The sequence below is a fragment of the Homalodisca vitripennis genome, chromosome X (assembly GCF_021130785.1).
Source record: "Homalodisca vitripennis isolate AUS2020 chromosome X, UT_GWSS_2.1, whole genome shotgun sequence".
Lineage (NCBI taxonomy): Eukaryota > Metazoa > Arthropoda > Insecta > Hemiptera > Cicadellidae > Homalodisca > Homalodisca vitripennis.
Window position 1 is genome coordinate 146,511,577 of NC_060215.1, and position 21,613 is coordinate 146,533,189.

Here is a 21,613-nt window from a genome sequence, read left to right on the forward strand (position 1 = left end):
AAGTTATAAAATATTATGCAAACATTAACGGAGTTAAAATAATTTCTGGAAAATGTGCTGAATATAATACTAAAAAGAGCCAATTTATAAATTCTTGACTTGAAATTTCTTCCTAATGAATAGAGATGGCGGGACATTACAGTGCTTTCGATCTTTTTATAACGGAACACGAAAGAGATTTGAAAAAAAAACATTGGGATGATATTTCTCAAAAATATGAACTATCCGAAGATATGATGCGATTGTACATTAATATTGGTATAACATTGCAAAATACCAGAATTTATCCTCAGAATTCATTAGAGAAAATATTAATTATCAGTTGAAAGAACATATGTCTGTTATTTGCCTTTATCAACATTTGAGCACAGGATTTTTGAAATAATTTAAAGACGGTCAGTTGATTGTAACAATATTATAGATAGCGGTCACTATCCTGTGCAAATTTTATTGAAATATGTCGCTGAAATTGCAAAATTTAAACAATAAAATCCCGAATATGACGAAGTTGATCATTAATAAATGAATCTTTTAAATTATTTTACTAAAATTAATATCTTTTCCCATAAAAACGTACATTAAATCGATGAAAAAATGCCATAAAAATTTGAACATTTTTCTTAATAAATGGCGGACTACAAAAAGTATTCAAGCGATATTGAGAGGGCGGAGTTTACAATTTTTTATCCAATTAGTAAACATTTGAATGAACCGAATAAAAGAACTAAGTTTAATATTGATTTTGGAGATACATTTTGCTCGTCTAACTTCCAGTTTTATATTTCTGGAACTTGAACAAAACAAGATGGTCAAGCAAATGTTGGAACTGACAATGTTAAATTAATTGATAATTTCGTGCCGATTTTGTTCTCTAAAATTAAAGTAAGAAAACATAATAAATTGATAGAAGAAATCGAAAATTGTGGTCAATTAAGTACAATTAAAGGAACCATTTTATATTCCAAAAGTGATGTATTTTCAAATAGTTTTGAATCAACTTTTAAATTTGGACAATTTGTTGGTGATTTAGCACATTTCGGCTTAGGTCTCTTTGAAAATGTAAATTTTCCTATCTACAAATGTGGATTTTACATTAGTTTCATATGACAGAAAAATTATAATTAACAAGTTTTTCATTAGAGTTCCAATGATTGATTACAAAACCACAAGAAAAATTCTGTTGATTGATGAAATTACAAAAAGTCAAAATATTATGTTTAATTTTCTAGATTGGCAGTGTATTGAGCAAAAAGGTATTACTGGAACAACTTATTCATTCGATATTACAAATAAATATAGAAAATTTTCAATCCCTAGTTTATTATTGTTGGTTTTCAAACAGATAGACAGAATAATCAAGAAAAAAATCCTTAAAAGTTCGATAGTTTGAATTTAAAAAATATAAGAGTAAAATTAAATTGTTTTTTTTTATCCAGATGAATTACAAAATTTAGACATTTCCTGAGGTCTTTTCAGAATTACTGTATGTATCAGATGTATCAAGATTTTAAGAAAGTATACTACAAAAATATGGAAATGTATTACAATCCCAAAGAATTTATAGAAAATAGACCAATTTATGTCATTGATACAACTAAGAGTTTGACCAATATTTCTGGTTCAAAGAACGATATAATTTATCAATATGGATTTTCAAAATGCTGTTACAAATGCGATTTGTTATGTTGTTGTTGTTTCTGAGAAAATTTTGTCATATGAAGTTATATTAATAATGATGTTAGAGAAATTCAGTAAACTTTAGATTTCTTGATTTTTCATTAAAACAGCTTAAGAAAGTAGAAGTCTACAATAAACAGTAAAACAGATATAGATTCGGTTATTTTTCATTAAAACAGGTTAAGAAAGTAGAAGTCTACAATAAACAGTAAAACAGATATAGATTCGGTTATTTTTCATTAAAACAGGTTAAGAAAGTAGAAGTCTACAATAAACAGTAAAACAGATATAGATTCGGTTATTTTCATTCGTGATGTCTCAGATTCGTTTATGGTACATTAAACAGTATTTTACATTGAATTTCGGTCGGCTCAAAAAGTGGTCTTGAACCGCCATAATCATTTCTACTTATAATATTTTTATAAATTTAAGTTAAAACTGAGCGAATGGTTTAATTCGCATAAAATTGTGATAATTAGGGAGGTTTAAATGTACTGAATTCATTAAATCAGAAACATGTCTGCTGTTGTTCTTGATCTGAATTGAGGAGCATTGTCTACTAAAACAATAAACGTGAGAATAATCAAAAACAACGTTGTGTTAATAATTTATTATAATAATACAGTTGAGTTGACTGTTGCAATTGTAACCAGTAGGAACATGCATCCTCAATAAACGCATCAGTGATTGTCAAGAAAAAAAATACTAACTTGTTTGGTCTTTGTAATTGACCTATATGGTCCACAAAATGTTGTTCCTATGTTATAGTAACTCTTTCCCAATAACGAAAACCAACTTTAGTGGTAAGTGCTTGTTTTCATCTCTGGCACAAATTACATGTTTTAACTTTATCTGCAATGATAGTGGAAACAATCTGAACTCAGAAATATTTGTGAATAGGGCATGAGTTGTTTCATCCCAAGACAACCCCATCCCAAAATCATATGTTATATCTAAATGTAGTAAATAATTGTTTTCTATAGCTAATTGTTCTAATATTTCTGGTAACGTAAATATGGTGGGAAGGGGTGATTCATTGTGAATGTTGAGTTTAGCTCCAGTTCACCATCCTCTTAGTTAGCTATTAATGAATTTGAAAAAAATACGTATAAATCTAAGTTATTTACGTTTAAAAATTATGAAATTTCAACTAAACATGAGTTGAAATTATAGATGATTTAAAATATTAAGAAAACAGAGGTATTATTTTAATTTTATAGATATCATATATTTGAGAGATTTTATATTCATTTTTAACAGAATTTATACGCTACAAAAGTGTTGTTATTTTCAAGAGATATTCATTACTGAAAACAGAATTGTGATTCATTCGACACTTATGTTACATTTGTTTTGTAGGATGATGTTGTTTTTAGCAGTATATATTAGAAATATAAAAGTTCACAATAAAAAGGTATAATCTTTACTGTTCATTTTCTGTAGGTAATTTATGATATTATGGAAAGTATTTTTTGAAGTTTTTGGTTTGTCTCTAATAAAATTTTCTGTTTGTTTCCATACATTCATTTATGGAGATTAGGCAGAGATTTTACATTGATTTTCTGTTATCCTCAATAGTGGTCCAGGAACTCCATACTCAATCTACTTTTACTTGTATGTAGGATTCAAACTTGGGGTTGAATACATGTTATCGTAGACCACCAAAACTAAGTGTCTTTTAATTTGTAATGGTGTCCTGTGGTAGAGCGGCAGAAGAACAGAGGTTGGATAAATATTAAAATGTTGACTCTTTCATCAAAAATTCGAGGAATTTTGTAGGAAAGTCAAAATTCCTTGACTGAAACTGACAAGTTACTAGATTTTGACGTTGAAAGTCTACAAATACAATACGTACCAGGTCCAGAAACTGTCGGACTCATTGAATCACGTCCCAAAGAAAACCAAACTATGGAAAAACTAAACTTCCTGTGCCAGTATTTATGGGACTGTTAGAACTATGCACTCAATGTTTCCCCAGGAGGGTTCAATACTGGCTGATTTATACCTTCTAATTGATCCTACACTGGGTACAATAACTGATAAGTCGCTTAAATCTGGGCAACCTAATGGATATCCAGGAGCGGCACATCACTAACCGCAAATGTAGAGATTCTGTGGTTTATACCTTCTAATTGATCCTACACTGGGTACAATAACTGATAAGTCGCTTAAATCTGGGCAACCTATTGGATATCCAGGAGCGGCACATCACTAACCGCAAATGTAGAGATTCTGTGGTTTATACCTTCTAATTGATCCTACACTGGGTACAATAACTGATAAGTCGCTTAAATCTGGGCAACCTATTGGATATCCAGGAGCGGCACATCACTAACCGCAAATGTAGAGATTCTGTGGTTTATACCTTCTAATTGATCCTACACTGGGTACAATAACTGATAAGTCGCTTAAATCTGGGCAACCTATTGGATATCCAGGAGCGGCACATCACTAACCGCAAATGTAGAGATTCTGTGGTTTATACCTTCTAATTGATCCTACACTGGGTACAATAACTGATAAGTCGCTTAAATCTGGGCAACCTAATGGATATCCAGGAGCGGCACATCACTAACCGCAAATGTAGAGATTCTGTGGTTTATACCTTCTAATTGATCCTACACTGGATACAATAACTGAAGCGTCGGTGAAATCTTGGCAACCTAATGGATGTCCAGGAGCGGCATATCACTAACCGCAAATGTCGAGATTCTGGGGTGGAAGGGTAGAACGATAGGTCTAGTCTACTGCAGGATGGGACCGTTGGAGTCGCAAGGGTTCCCCAAGTGGGGCTGTTGCTTGCCTAGACATAAGGGCACAAGGGCGTGCCGACCCCCGCCTGCTTTGACTGGAGAGGCTTGTTCAAGTCTGGCTTCCTCTTCTTCCGAGAAGATATGACTGAGATTAATGCCCTAAATCCTTCCTCATGAATCTTGATGGAGGCGGCTTCCACCCCCCAACCTCACCCATCCAGAATATCATGTCGCTCGGGAAGCAGGTCTAAGTGCTTAATTTCTTACCTTCTTGTCCTAAGAGACCAAAAAATGCACTCAATGTAATTATTTTGAGTTAGAGGGTCAAATTTATCATCAATATGAAGGAATGGCAATTGATTCCCCTCTGTCACCTATTGTTGTCAATACATTTATGGAGGACTTTGTGCTAAAGCCGGGGCTTTAGCTTTGCTCGAGCCAATCTTAGCTTAGGTTAGCTCAATTTGGTCTTTCATCACGGAAACAGTAAGTTGAATGAGTTTTTGAATCACATTAATAGTATTTCTCTTTCCATTTGCATCAAAATGGAAACGGAATCCTAAGCAAGCTTCTTTTTTGGATATGTGCGTATAAAGAGATAGGAATGTCTTTAATAGTATGTGTTTTCAAAAGAAAACACACAGAAAATATTTAAATCTTAGACTCAAAGATAGATTTATTTCACCCTTGAACAAACAAGCAATATGTTAAGACCAACAAACTACTCAATCAAAAACGTGTACGCACAGATCATGCATCTTACCCTATAGCTAAATGTAAACGAGCAATTAACACGTTATGCCTTGTCGTGCCGGTCGGCCGACAGCCTTACTTTGTTTGAAGTGACACGTCGGCCGATCGGAGTGACAACTACGCAGTTGAAGAGGATTGACAAAATATTTTTTATTGGCACCCAACGCAACCTAGCGAGGAAATCGTGGACTTCCTTTATAGATCCAAAGACCTTCTATATGTAAAAAAACCGTTACAGCTGTACTCTGTAATGCAAGTTGCCTAGCAACAAATTAAAATCATAGTTTTTGGTCGGCCGTGCCGATCGGCATAACATATTTCACTAAAAAACTAGTGGAAATATCTAAGTTATTGTCATGTAATTGATTTGTTATGTATGAGATACAAACTAAATGAGTCTTCTTTTATATTATTGATATTTGGATAAATATCACTGTAACAAATATTTCCCTCGATAGAGTATGTTTGGGATTCTTGTTTCAGAGTTCATTTGTGCTTGCTCTCAAAACACTCTTTGCATAAATACGATTGGTTGGGACACTTAGCACAGAAGGTCGTAACACGGTCATATTTTTAGCCTTTTTACGGTCCTTCTCGGCTGATACTCTGCTATAACAGATCTTGTATGCTTTCATCAAACGCCTTTTGTTTTGTCCTATCCCTACAAAGACGTCAGATTCTTTTAGATAGTGATGTCCTGTCTGCTTCACTACAGGAACTGGACCCAATGGTGAAAGCTCCATCAAGTTCATGCATATTTCCAACTTAAAATCAGTTATGGACAATAGTGTTTTCCCGGTGCTAGAGTTGTGTTTATACGCTAACCATGAATTTACAATGCTGGTTCCAAATAACACATGCTCCGCTACCTTGTGATACCATCGAAGGGTCTTGCGAACCGCGGAACTGTACGCTGACATCTGATCAGCAAGATCAATGCCGGATTTTAGTTTGTTATAGCTTTCTGCGACTACCGGCTTTAGTATAGGATTTCCCTTTCGGTCTTTCTTTCCAGTGTCAACCATATCAACACTGTGTTTTGTGGATAGCATAATGACTTGCCTCTTGTCTTGCCATCTTGTAATAACGATACCATCTTTATTTTCCGCGCACACCATTTCTCCTCTCTTCAGTTTGTCGGCAAATATAAGTTCTTTAGGTATGCCAACATGATCACTTCTTAAGGTACCAACCAAATGTGTGGATTTTTTTTAAGTTCATTAGCCAGCTCTACCTAATTATAATCATTGTCAACATATACTGTTGTTCCTGTATATAGATGCGAGTTTAGTAGTTCTAAAACTACGGAAGTTCCCATGTAATAATCAGGAGTTACATTTGATCCTTTGCCTGAATATACCTTCACTTTGTATGTGTAGCCTGACTGGTCACATAACTTAAACAGTTTAATCCCATACTTGTGGGTTTGTTTGGGCAAATATTGCCTGAAGAGCAATCGTCCTCTGAATGGTACCATAGATTCGTCTATGGCTTGATCAGACTCTGCTGTTTTCAGGTTACTATAAATAACATTCAACAACTGTATAAGTTTATCAATTTTAGCCAGCCTACCAGTATTTCCAACATTTTGGTTGTCATTAAAATGCCAGAACCGCAATAGAAGTTAAAATCTATTGCGGCTCATGACATTTGGTGCCACTTTATTTTTGAACAGTACATTATTGCTCCAATAATCTTTTATTCTGGGGTATTTTACGATTCCCATCCACAAAATAAGCCCCAAGAACTTCTCCATATCATTTTTGTCAGTGAGCGACCAATTTCTCAATCTGCTGCTTCCACTGAGCCGTCTGGTGCTCAGAGTTTGCTCAGCGTTTCTATTAGTTTCATTGACCATTAATTCAATTACATTCTCGGGTACAAATTCATTATAATATTCAATTTGTTCTCTGTCATCTGCCAAATCAATGTGAAAAGTTGGTGTCCTTGTGTTGGGAAAATCCTTCTGTAAACCCCTGAATAAACCCCAAGACGGATCAAGTTCGTTTCTTTTTTTACTGGATTTGGTTTTGTCTCCTTGAGTTGCAATAGCAGGAGACAAAAAGAAGTGTCTTCATTGACATTCCGTACATCATAATTAGGGTCACTTAAATCAGCAGGGTTGTTCAAATTGTCATAAAGGCTACTGAACTCTAAGTTAGGGCTATTAGCGCCATCATTACTTACATGGTTTGTCACATTAGTGCCCGAGATTGATGGCACTGCGACATCAAAAGACAAGTTGCCTAGCTCTACAAGTATATCTTGTGAAGGGATCTCTAGTTCCATATTAAATGCATCTCCACCACCATATTGAGATTGCAGAGCATATGAATGTTCAGAAAAGGCAACAGATTTGTCCCTCTGATCATGCTCAGAATCACTTACAGGAGGTGTGAAATAAGAACCCTCAGATTCATTGTCATTGTCACCACACACACACACGGGTTAACTCTCGGTCTATTTCCGATGACCGCAAGGGAGAACTCATATTGCTAAACTTACAACACTAAAAGAAAACTGAAAAAACTCGTAATGAAGAGGTTTAGAACACGAGCATTTCAACGTCACCAACACACACTGACGATTGGATGCAGGAATGCCAACATAAAGATAACATAAACACCTAATAATTGCGTAATATACGGTCGGCCGATCGGCTCGGCACGCGAATTTTCGACACCTTTTCAACCTTGTAAAATGACATGTCGGCCTGATCGGCCGATAATTTCTATATATGTTTATGTATATATAAACGGTTGGAATAGTACTCAAGTACATTCCTTTTAAAGAAAAAACTCGGTTTATATCAATACCTTGATCCATACAGTTTGGCACCACAGGGAAAAAGTTGCCAAATTGCGTTGGCATCTAACGTGTTAACCAAACCTGCTATCTAGCCTCAAATCAATAATGTGTCTCTAAGGATAGCATTGTGTAACTTACCCAAAGAAAAGCAAGGGTTATTTACAATGCAATTGTTAATTACCAATCTAAATTGGATACCCAATGGATACCTCGAATCAATAATAAACAAATGTAAACTAAACAAAATAATCATCCCTGATTCAGAAAGTCACAATAGAGATAATGTTGACCTAGATTAGATTAGTTTATGTAATATGTGTTACGTTACTTACCCACCTGAAGAATAGATCAGATTGCAGATCTGGAAACATAGCCTTACAGATTTTCTGTATCACTGAAAAATGCCAAATGTTAAAAAAAACTTGCTTCTTTAACAATTCTTCCATTGTCAAAAAAAGTTAAAAAAAATATCGTAGATTGCAATGTAATTAGACTGATCCACGTACTGTATGGACATTACATTTTTAAAACTTAAAACAATAGTTTAATTTGCACAATTAAGATTTAATTATGTTCTATTGATACAATTTTAAACTACCTACAAAAATATTTACCAATTTAGGAAATACCAGATTAATTACTCAATTAAAATTTTTAAGAAATGTTTGAAAGCTTAAAAATGTTTATATATTTTATATAACCTGTAATTATATATTTAATTAATTTTAATTAATCTCTGACACACTGATATTTAAAATTTTTTACTCATGGACGATCATGTATGTGCATAATCATGATTGTTACTAATGTTACGCTCTGGCACCACTCGTGGGAAATTTCTAGCGAGAAGCTATAATAGGTGGGCTTTATCATTATGAATAGTGATGTCCATGATCATGATTGTTACTAATGTTGTTACGCTCTGGCACCACTCGTGGTAAATTTCTAGCGAGAAGCTGTTAATAGGTGGGCTTTATCATTATGAATAGTGATGTCCATGATCATGATTGTTACTAATGTTGTTACGCTCTGGCACCACTCGTGGGAAATTTCTAGCGAGAAGCTATAATAGGTGGGCTTTATCATTATGAATAGTGATGTCCATGATCATGATTGTTACTAATGTTGTTACGCTCTGGCACCACTCGTGGGAAATTTCTAGCGAGAAGCTGTAATAGGTGGGGTTTATCATTATGAATAGTGATGTCCATGATCATGATTGTTACTAATGTTGTTACGCTCTGGCACCACTCGTGGGAAATTTCTAGCGAGAAGCTATAATAGGTGGGCTTTATCATTATGAATAGTGTTGTCCATGATCATGATTGTTACTAATGTTGTTACGCTCTTTTACCACTCGTGGTAAATTTCTAGCGAGAAGCTGTAATAGGTGGGCTTTATCATTATGAATAGTGTTGTCCATGATCATGATTGTTACTAATGTTGTTACGCTCTGGCACCACTCGTGGGAAATTTCTAGCGAGAAGCTATAATAGGTGGGCTTTATCATTATGAATAGTGATGTCCATGATCATGATTGTTACTAATGTTGTTACGCTCTGGCACCACTCGTGGGAAATTTCTAGCGAGAAGCTATAATAGGTGGGGTTTATCATTATGAATAGTGATGTCCATGATCATGATTGTTACTAATGTTGTTACGCTCTGGCACCACTCGTGGGAAATTTCTAGCGAGAAGCTATAATAGGTGGGCTTTATCAGTATGAATAGTGTTGTCCATAATTATTATTGTTACTAATGCTGTAAGGCTCTTTTACCACTCGGCGCGAAAAAGAGGTAAATTTCTAGCGAGAAGCTATAATAGGTGGGGTTTATCATTATGAATAGTGTTGTCCATGATCATGATTGTTACTAATGTTGTTACGCTCTGGCACCACTCGTGGGAAATTTCTAGCGAGAAGCTATAATAGGTGGGGTTTATCATTATGAATAGTGTTGTCCATGATCATGATTGTTACTAATGTTGTCACGCTCTGGCACCACTCGTGGGAAATTTCTAGCGAGAAGCTATAATAGGTGGGGTTTATCATTATGAATAGTGATGTCCATGATCATGATTGTTACTAATGTTGTTACGCTCTGGCACCACTCGTGGGAAATTTCTAGCGAGAAGCTATAATAGGTGGGGTTTATCAGTATGAATAGTGTTGTCCATGATTATGATTGTTACTAATGCTGTAAGGCTCTTTTACCACTCGGCGCGAAAGAGAGGTACATTTCTAGCGAGAAGCTGCAATAGGTGGGGTTTTTTGTTTGGGGTGGACGATCATGATCATGATCAAGTTGTCCGCGATCATGATTGTTACTAATGATGTTACGCTCTGGCACCACTCGTGGGAAATTTCTAGCGAGAAGCTATAATAGGTGGGGTTTATCAGTATGAATAGTGTTGTCCATGATCATGATTGTTACTAATGCTGATTACGCTCTGGTACCACTCGGGGCGAAAAGAGGGAAATTTCTAGCGAGAAGCTGTAATAGGTGGGGTTTATCATTATGAATAGTGTTGTCCATGATCATGATTGTTACTAATGTTGTTACGCTCTGGCACCACTCGTGGGAAATTTCTAGCGAGAAGCTATAATAGGTGGGGTTTATCATTATGAATAGTGATGTCCATGATCATGATTGTTACTAATGTTGTTACGCTCTGGCACCACTCGTGGGAAATTTCTAGCGAGAAGCTATAATAGGTGGGGTTTATCATTATGAATAGTGTTGTCCATGATCATGATTGTTACTAATGTTGTTACGCTCTGGCACCACTCGTGGGAAATTTCTAGCGAGAAGCTATAATAGGTGGGGTTTATCATTATGAATAGTGATGTCCATGATCATGATTGTTACTAATGTTGTTACGCTCTGGCACCACTCGTGGGAAATTTCTAGCGAGAAGCTATAATAGGTGGGTTTTATCATTATGAATAGTGATGTCCATGATCATGATTGTTACTAATGTTGTTACGCTCTGGCGCCACTCGTGGGAAATTTCTAGCGAGAAGCTATAATAGGTGGGGTTTATCATTATGAATAGTGATGTCCATGATCATGATTGTTACTAATGTTGTTACGCTCTGGTACCACTCGGGGCGAGAGTATTGGAAATTTCTAGCAAGAATATATAATAGGAGGGGTTTTCTCAGTATGAGTAGTGTTGTCCATGATCATGATTGTTACTAATGCTGTTACGCTCTGGTACCACTCGGGGCGAAAGAGTGGGAAATTTCTAGCTAGACTTTGTAATAGGTGGGGTTTTTTAGTATGAGTCGTGTTGTCCATGATCATGATTGTTACTAATTGTTAATTAATTTTTTAATAATGTTACTAATGATTGATTATGCTATGGTACCACTCGGGGCGAGAGTATTGGAAATTTCTAGCAAGAATCTATAATAGGAGGGGTTTCTCAGTATGAGTGGTGTTGTCCATGATCATGATTGTTACTGTTTTTAAGCTCTGGAACCACTCGGGGCGAAAGAGTGGGACATTTCTAGCAAGACTCTGTAATAGGTGGGGTTTCTCAGTATGAGTCTTGTTGTGCATGATCATGATTGTTACTAATGCTGTTATGCTTTGGTACCATTCGGGGCGAATGAATTTCGAGCAAGAATTCCATTTCAATTCAATTCAATTTCAAATAATCTTTATTCCACAACTTTGATAAACAGTTTATACATTTACACACAAATGATATGTATGATATATATATATATATACATATATATATATATACATATATATATATATATATACATATATATATACATATATATATACATATATACATATATATATATATATATATATATATATATATATATATATATATATGTACAGGGTGTACATAAAGTCCGGCACGGGTATAATATTTTCTGAACGATAACAGATAAAGAAACAAGATTTGGTACATCAATACTACACCTAAAAATCTACTTTTTGAAGGAACTATCAGTTTTCTGTAATATCATGGGGACGTCCCGCAAGGAGTCAGAGGGAAATCTAAAATAGGAGCATAGGTCAATATGGACATCATTTTAAAGGGCTTATCTAGCAGAGTTTAATGCCGCAAACCGCACTCAAAAAAGATTGATCCAGTACAAAATGGCGGCCTGTTCAAAGATTTTACTTGGTTACATTTTATTAGTAGCCATAACCCCAGTAAAGCAAAACTGCAACCAAACGAATACTGCAGCTAACTACTACATTATGCTTGTCAGTTGTACAGAAGTGAATTATGACATTAGTTATCCTCAAGGGTTACAGATTTGGTCCTAATATATTGATAACGGGGAAAACCTGATAACAGTAACAATTAGAAATCTCTTATCTTTGGGTCGCAGTTAGGACTTTCCTATTAGCCAGTCTATTCATAGTAGGCTATTCTAGTTTTCTTGTTTTAGTAGTGCTGTCCATCCATTTTATCAGTGCGCTTTAGTACAAAAGAGTTTGTCGTATTGCTTTTAGTTCTCAACTACACTATGTCGCTTGACGAACGTGAACGTATAACACTTCTTATGATGGTTGGGGAAATAACAGACGATCATACGAGGAAGCATGCCATTTATTTAATGACTACTTTCACAAGAGGCAGCCAATTTCTAGAACAACTGTAGGGAGAAACTGTTCAACACTTTCAGGAAAGTGTTTCCGATCGTCATATAGTTCGCAGAGATTTCTAATTGTTACTGTTATCAGGTTTTCCCCGTTATCAATATATTAGGACCAAATTTGTAACCCTTGAGGATAACTAATGTCATAATTCACTTCTGTGCAACTGACAAGCATAATGTAGTAGTTAGCTGCAGTATTCGTTTGGTTGCAGTTTTGCTTTACTGGGGTTATGGCTACTAATAAAATGTAACCAAGTAAAATCTTTGAACAGCCGCCATTTTGTACTGGATCAATCTTTTTGAGTGCGGTTTGCGGCATTAAACTCTGTTAGATAAGCCCTTTAAAATGATGTCCATATTGACCTATGCTCCTATTTAAGATTTCCTTCTGACTCCTTGCGGGACGTCCCCATGATATTACAGAAAACTGATAGTTCCTTCAAAAAGTAGATTTTTAGGTTTAGTATTGATGTACCAAATCTTGTTTCTTTATCTGTTATCGTTCAGAAAATATTATACCCGTGCAGGACTTTATGTACACCCTGTATATATGATATACATATAGGATATAATATACATTTTTTTAATAAACAATAACTGATATAGACATTAAAATAAAGAGAAGTTAATTTGGTTGATTAATTTATACAGTTTGACTTAAATTATAAATACCTTTCTAGATATCTACAAAGCTGTGAAATAGTGGACATACCCCCTAGGCAAGCCTGTTTTGGGTAGCCATCCCTATTAGTAACAAAAAAAGACTTCGAGGATGGCTGTGCTGCATTATTATAAAGCACATAACTTCAGATATAAAAGTTTGTGCACACAATTTCTAAACTAATAAAAATACTAAATAAAAAGACTTCGCAAAAAGGAATTGAATTATAAATACATTATTAAAAGTAATAAATCCTTTTTATAATACATAAAGTGCTTACAGACTAACAGCCTAGCAGTTCCTAAAGTACCCTCTGCCAATTTATGACATGGACATTTCTATTAAGAAATTACCCTGAGAAAGCTTTCACAATCTGATAAACTTAAAAGGAACGATTTAAAATTTTTAAGATATACGTTTAAAGATACATTTTTACCAATATATTTAGAAATTAAATCAGATATCCTCGAAAAAATTGTTGAACCATAGTTAGATTTGGTTTAGGAACAAAAACATAATTATTGCTTCTTAATGTATAAGGTAAATTCCGTTCGTCCAAATAGTTTGAACTTCTGATAAAAAATATTTTAAAAACTTTATAAATATAAAAATTAAGAAAGGAATATTTAACTCCATAAATAATGGCCAGGAATGATCAGTCAAACGGGAATTGGTTATAATTCTGAGGAAGGACTTTTGGAGGATTATGATAGGATATAATGTGCTGACGTAAGTGCCTCCCCAGCATGCTAGTCCATATCTTAATCGAGATCCAACTAGGCCATGATACATGTTAATCAGGACTTTTTTGGACAAATGTTCCTTAACAAGTTAAAACTCCTAACAGTTCTCACCTGCTATTTCTTTAATTTGCTTACATGGCTCTTCCAAGAAAGATTTGAATCTATTATTAAACCTAAGTATTCCATTTAAGTCACCGATTCCAACTTTAAGCAATTACAGTTGCTATTATTTTTACATTCTAAGTCATGATAACATAGTGGATTTTTAAAATTTAGTTTGCTTTTTGTATCAAAACAATGTATTTTGTTTTTTCGCAAAATATCATAAAATTCTTATCGAACCAAAAACGCAAATAATTTAAATCTTCCTGCATTAGGTTGCGAATTACTAGTAGATTTGGATTAGTGTATGATAGCGCTGTGTCATCAGTAAACGCTGTCAATCGGCCATGTAACCTGCCTTTGCACAGTTCATTAATATATACTAAAAACAAGACTGGGCCAAGAACTGAACCTTGGGGCACTCCATATCTAATAATGTCACACTCACTAAATTTGCCATCAATTTTCACATATTGTTCTCTATTTTGTAGGTAGCTTACTAACCATTCATAAGCATGACCCCGTACTCTTACCAACCATAATTTATTTAAAAGTATACCATGATAAACTGTATCAAATGCTTTTGTTATGTCAACAAATAAAGCAGCACATTTATTTTCACTGTTAACAGAGTTGTATAATTATATTATCCATGAAATCAATTAAGGCATCTTCTGTACTTAGGCCTTGCCTAACCCCATACTGAGTTTCACTTAAAAAGTTTTTAGACTTTAAAACATCAATTAATCTTTTTTTAATTATTTTCTCTAATATTTTTGCGAACGTAGACAATAAAGAAATTGGCCTATAGCAGTTAGTTTGCATCCTGTCACCATGTTTAAATATTGGAATAACTGTTGCTATTTAAAGGCATTGGGGAAAAACTCCTTCTTGAATTCTTCTATTAAAAAGATAAGAATTGGTGTTATATGATTATGTACTTTTTTCAACAAGTGACCACTAATATTATTTGAACCAGAAGATTGATTGTTTACAGTCCTTTAATAAGCTTAATAACCTCATCCTGATTAAGTTGGTAAAAATATTGTCCTAGGTGAACTTTCTACGAGAAAGGCGTGATTGTAGTAAGATTTGTCAATTACCTTTGTATCATTGATAGTACTTTTCAACTTATCTGCAATACTAAGAAAAAACCTATTACACTCTGTTGCAATTTGTTGTTTATCAGTAACTTCTTCATCATTAACAACCAACTGGTGAGTTGGTTGAGCTGAAGGTTTGCTTTTACTTTCGCCTATTAAGTTATATACTAATTTCCACTGAGCCTTAGGGTTTCCGTCACAATGTATAAACTGAATCATGTAATATTCGTCTTTCCTAGTTCTTAAATCAGCACTTAAACTATTTCTGTATTGTCTGTAATATAATTTCATTCTTTCATTATGAGGATTAACTCTCAATAAGTTATATATTTTTCTTCTGTTTTTAATACGTTTACACAAGACGTCAGTTACCCAAGGTTTGAGTTTTTTATTTCTACTCGTGATTTTTTAAGAGTGGGTGTTATTTTTAACTGCTGTATTAATCTTGTAAATGAGTAACTCGAAAGCTGGATAATGATGATTCGCTTATAACATCATCCCATATCTGTAATACTATAGGTGGGGTTTCTCAGTATGAGTCGTGTTGTTTTGTGTGTGCCCCCAGAGGATGCATTCCTCAACAGCTTTGATGGACACTAAATATCGCTAAATTATGTAATATACTCGTATTATATTGTACGGTTCTAATAATAATAATAAAACCTGTTATAATATGGTCAAACCCTGATTAATAAACCTACATGTTTAATGTACCCTAATTCCCCGAAAATCCTCCAATTACTTGACTAATACATTTAAAGTAGTAAATGAAAGTGCATAACGTGACCTAATTTATTAAGGTAAGTTTACCTCCATAGTATAGGATGTCAAACTGGCCAGGACTCGTAGACCAATACAATGGCCAGTTCACAACAATTGACGCTAGCGCAACGAATAGTTAATAATTTAAAAATAACTTCTGGTCTAAAACCCACCTGTTTAATAACGATAAACAAGGCATTTGTAAAAAGCTAATAGCCGCTAAAATGAGTATAATTGTTATCTAAGTTTGAAAACTGCTTTAAAGGAAAGAAAACTTGTTTTAGATTACAACAAAATACATTTTCTGTGAATCAAACTTCGAAGTAAAATAAAAAATTGTATTCCTCAGAAATATGACGATAACAGCTGTTCACAAATCTACTTGTTTGAAACTGTGTTGGAAGAAATACTATACCACAATACCGTGTGTACCGCAATTACTGCTACACCTGTTACCGTTTGTGTCGTTTACAAATGCTGGAAGAGGATTGAATGAATGTGTTATATTGTCTAGTCGGTTTAGTTCACTTGAGTTCAATTTCCAGCATAAAGAAATTCCTGGAAGAGGCTGTACTGTATGGAGGAGGGACGAGTTTGTTGTTCGATTTTGGCGATGTGGTCGATGCAGTCATTCATCCTCAATACACAGTGAATCCTATGGCTTATGATGTAGCTCTAGTGAAGGTAAGTTAATACTCATCTAACTCTTCTACATGTAGATAACAGCTACACGGTATAAACTATACCATGAACATGTACTCGTACAATTTCAGATCAAGAAGTTTTAAAGAAATCATACAATTTCTACGACGACCACTCTGTTTCCTTTCCTAAGTATGCAGTATTCTAAACGGTACTTGTTGCAGGTTGACAATTTTATTAGTAGCGTATGTTTTGCAGAGAAACTTCCCCATAAATAGGTTTGGTAGAGACTCCTGCAAGTATTTAGCTGTTAGAGGGAAATTTAATCTTGTATTTATTATCAGTGAGAACCTTAAATTTGTACTGCACAAGTCTATCTATGGTGGTCAGGGTCGCACTTAATTCTGTAGTCCGGATTACATATACAATGTACAATCAAATATTATGAGCACACAACATATTATACTGCTGAAAACAAACAGATTTTTGGACAAGGATTAAAGTACAGACTAGTCTTAATTACATATTCCATTTATAAAATCAAATAAATGGAAATGGAGCTTGCTTTATGAAACCCCTTGTAATGATTTGTCGTCCTAACCCTGAAGTAGTGCAGATGGCATGACTTAAAAATCATACTTTTAACTTGGTTTGACTTAAAAACCATCTGTAAAGATTAACAATATGATTATCTGTTTAAAGTTTATTTCTGATGAAGGAAAGGATTTTGAAGGAGATTGGATTTTCCAGGCACATTTGCCATCGTTATTGATAAAACAAAATCAGTAACTCTATGTTTCGAGATATGTAATCTGATCTCTTCCTCAAGTGGATAACACATAACTACAATGTAAATGCTCAACGTGATTTTATGAGTGTGGAAAAATGGCTTGATCAAAATATTTTAACATTAAACGTTTCAAAAACGAAATTTATCCCTGTGTCGTTGACTACACAATCAGATTATGAACTCTCAGCTTTGACTATTCACTCTTGTGGAAATTACATAAACACTAGCTCATTTTGTATGTGTACAGTCGGTAATGTCTTTTGGTATCATTATGTGGGGCTCAGCAATTAAACCGGAATATATCAACTTTAGTATAATTCAAAAATCAATATTAAAAGTGACTTTTGGGAAAAGTAAGCATTGTCTGACCAGTGGCCAAGGGACAAGAAGAGACAAGAGTTCTTACTGTCCGGCAAAGTTTCACTATAACTTTATTAATACATATGTACTATAATTTTACCGACATTTTTATTCCAATTACTCATAATTAAAGCACTAGATACTCTTGAAACAAAGGAATTACTAACTCCAATCTTATGAAATAGTCTTCAACTACTAATTGCTATTACATTTCTAAACCACTCTACAGAAATTTATGCTCAAAACAGAGGCGTAGAACTACTTTAAACACAAATATTGTCGACATTTAAAAGGAAAGTATCAGAACGGCTTATCAGTGTCAGTTAAGAGGAAGGCGAGACCATTGCTGTGACCGGGTACAAGCAGGCGGACCTAACCTTGCTCCCTTCACTTACCCTCTGTCATCACGTCATGCATGTCACATCCTGCTGTGTGATGATAACTTTATCCAACTGATATTGCTCATTAATTATTGATATTAATATATTATTTATTTAGATTATTTTTTAGATTTAAGAGGTTGTTGTCATCATTAACAGAAAGATCATCCGCTAAAACAGATTACATTAAAATTGTACTTTTATTTTTATTTTTTGGTACTTACTTGTTTCTACATTTTCAAATTTCAATACATTACATTTGATTTTGTCTCTTCTGAAATCCGTTCCAGTTATCGGCACTATAATATACTGCCCCAGACCTCTTTTGCCATACTATAATCGCTATAAAAAACTTGTAAATGCTACCCACATTTTGGTAGCACAATTTGTAGATGACAACCGCAGACCGCTAGTAACATAATGTGATCGTTATGGAAAGCTTGTTAATGCTACTAACACTTTGGTAGCACCATTTGTAGATAACAACCGCAGACCGCTAGTCACATACTGTGGTCGTTATGGAAAGCTTGTTAATGCTACTAATACTTTGGTAGCACCATTTGTAGATAACAACCGCAGACCTCTAGTCACATACTGTGGTCGTTATGGAAAGCTTGTTAATGCTACTAATACTTTGGTAGCACCATTTGTAGATGACAACCGCAGACCACTAGTCACATACTATGGTCGTTATGGAAAGCTTGTTAATGCTAATAACACTTTGGTAGCACCATTTGTAGATAACAACCGCAGACGTCTAGTCACATACTGTGGTCGTTATGGAAAGCTTGTTAATGCTAATAACACTTTGGTAGCACCATTTGTAGATAACAACCGCAGACCTCTAGTCACATACTGTGGTCGTTATGGAAAGCTTGTTAATGCTAATAACACTTTGGTAGCACCATTTGTAGATAACAACCACAGACCGCAGTCACATACTGTGGTCGTTATGGAAAGCTTGTTAATGCTACTAATACTTTGGTAGCACCATTTGTAGATGACAACCGCAGACCTCTAGTCACATACTGTGGTCGTTATGGAAAGCTTGTTAATGCTACTAATACTTTGGTAGCACCATTTGTAGATGACAACCGCAGACCACTAGTCACATACTATGGTCGTTATGGAAAGCTTGTTAATGCTAATAACACTTTGGTAGCACCATTTGTAGATAACAACCGCAGACGTCTAGTCACATACTGTGGTCGTTATGGAAAGCTTGTTAATGCTAATAACACTTTGGTAGCACCATTTGTAGATAACAACCGCAGACCTCTAGTCACATACTGTGGTCATTATGGAAAGCTTGTTAATGCTAATAACACTTTGGTAGCACCATTTGTAGATAACAACCGCAGACCTCTAGTCACATACTGTGGTCATTATGGAAAGCTTGTTAATGCTACTAATACTTTGGTAGCACCATTTGTAGATGACAACCGCAGACCACTAGTCACATACTGTGGTCGTTATGGAAAGCTTGTTAATGCTAATAACACACTTTGGTAGCACCATTTGTAGATAACAACCGCAGACCTCTAGTCACATACTGTGGTCATTATGGAAAGCTTGTTAATGCTAATAACACTTTGGTAGCACCATTTGTAGATAACAACCGCAGACCTCTAGTCACATACTGTGGTCGTTATGGAAAGCTTGTTAATGCTACTAATACTTTGGTAGCACCATTTGTAGATAACAACCGCAGACCTCTAGTCACATACTGTGGTCGTTATGGAAAGCTTGTTAATGCTAATAACACTTTGGTAGCACCATTTGTAGATAACAACCGCAGACCTCTAGTCACATACTGTGGTCATTATGGAAAGCTTGTTAATGCTAATAACACTTTGGTAGCACCATTTGTAGATAACAACCGCAGACCTCTAGTCACATACTGTGGTCGTTATGGAAAGCTTGTTAATGCTACTAATACTTTGGTAGCACCATTTGTAGATGACAACCGCAGACCGCTAGTCACATACTGTGGTCGTTATGGAAAGCTTGTTAATGCTAATAACACACTTTGGTAGCACCATTTGTAGATGACAACCGCAGACCACTAGTCACATACTGTGGTCGTTATGGAAAGCTTGTTAATGCTAATAACACTTTGGTAGCACCATTTGTAGATAACAACCGCAGACCTCTAGTCACATACTGTGGTCATTATGGAAAGCTTGTTAATGCTAATAACACTTTGGTAGCACCATTTGTAGATAACAACCGCAGACCTCTAGTCACATACTGTGGTCGTTATGGAAAGCTTGTTAATGCTACTAATACTTTGGTAGCACCATTTGTAGATAACAACCGCAGACCTCTAGTCACATACTGTGGTCGTTATGGAAAGCTTGTTAATGCTAATAACACTTTGGTAGCACCATTTGTAGATAACAACCGCAGACCTCTAGTCACATACTGTGGTCATTATGGAAAGCTTGTTAATGCTAATAACACTTTGGTAGCACCATTTGTAGATAACAACCGCAGACCTCTAGTCACATACTGTGGTCGTTATGGAAAGCTTGTTAATGCTACTAATACTTTGGTAGCACCATTTGTAGATGACAACCGCAGACCACTAGTCACATACTGTGGTCGTTATGGAAAGCTTGTTAATGCTAATAACACACTTTGGTAGCACCATTTGTAGATAACAACCGCAGACCTCTAGTCACATACTGTGGTCGTTATGGAAAGCTTGTTAATGCTAATAACACTTTGGTAGCACCTTTTGTAGATAACAACCGCAGACCTCTAGTCACATACTGTGGTCGTTATGGAAAGCTTGTTAATGCTACTAATACTTTAGTAGCACCATTTGTAGATGACAACCGCAGACCACTAGTCACATACTGTGGTCGTTATGGAAAGCTTGTTAATGCTAATAACACTTTGGTAGCACCATTTGTAGATAACAACCGCAGACCTCTAGTCACATACTGTGATCGTTTTGGAAAGCTTGTTAATGCTAATAACACTTTGGTAGCACCATTTGTTGATAACAACCGCAGACCTCTAGTCACATACTGTGATCGTTATGGAAAGCTTGTTAATGCTAATAACACTTTGGTAGCACCATTTGTAGATAACAACCGCAGACCTCTAGTCACATACTGTGGTCGTTATGGAAAGCTTGTTAATGCTAATAACACTTTGGTAGCACCATTTGTAGATAACAACCGCAGACCTCTAGTCACATACTGTGGTCGTTATGGAAAGCTTGTTAATGCTACTAATACTTTGGTAGCACCATTTGTAGATGACAATCGCAGACCACTAGTCACATACTGTGGTCGTTATGGAAAGCTTGTTAATGCTAATAACACTTTGGTAGCACCATTTGTAGATAACAACCGCAGACCTCTAGTCACATACTGTGGTCGTTATGGAAAGCTAGTTAATGCTACTAACACTTTGGTAGCACCATTTGTAGATGACA

General features: G+C 35.1%; 1 protein-coding gene across 1 annotated transcript in view; it reads left to right on the forward strand.

The window, feature by feature from the left end:
• Positions 1-21,613, forward strand: part of LOC124369983 (plasma kallikrein-like) — a 77,625-nt gene that overhangs the window by 20,931 nt on the left and 35,081 nt on the right. The window contains exon 3 of the mRNA XM_046828223.1: positions 16,539-16,677. Coding sequence (XP_046684179.1) covers positions 16,539-16,677 — 139 coding nt within the window. The remainder of the gene's footprint in view (positions 1-16,538; positions 16,678-21,613) is intronic.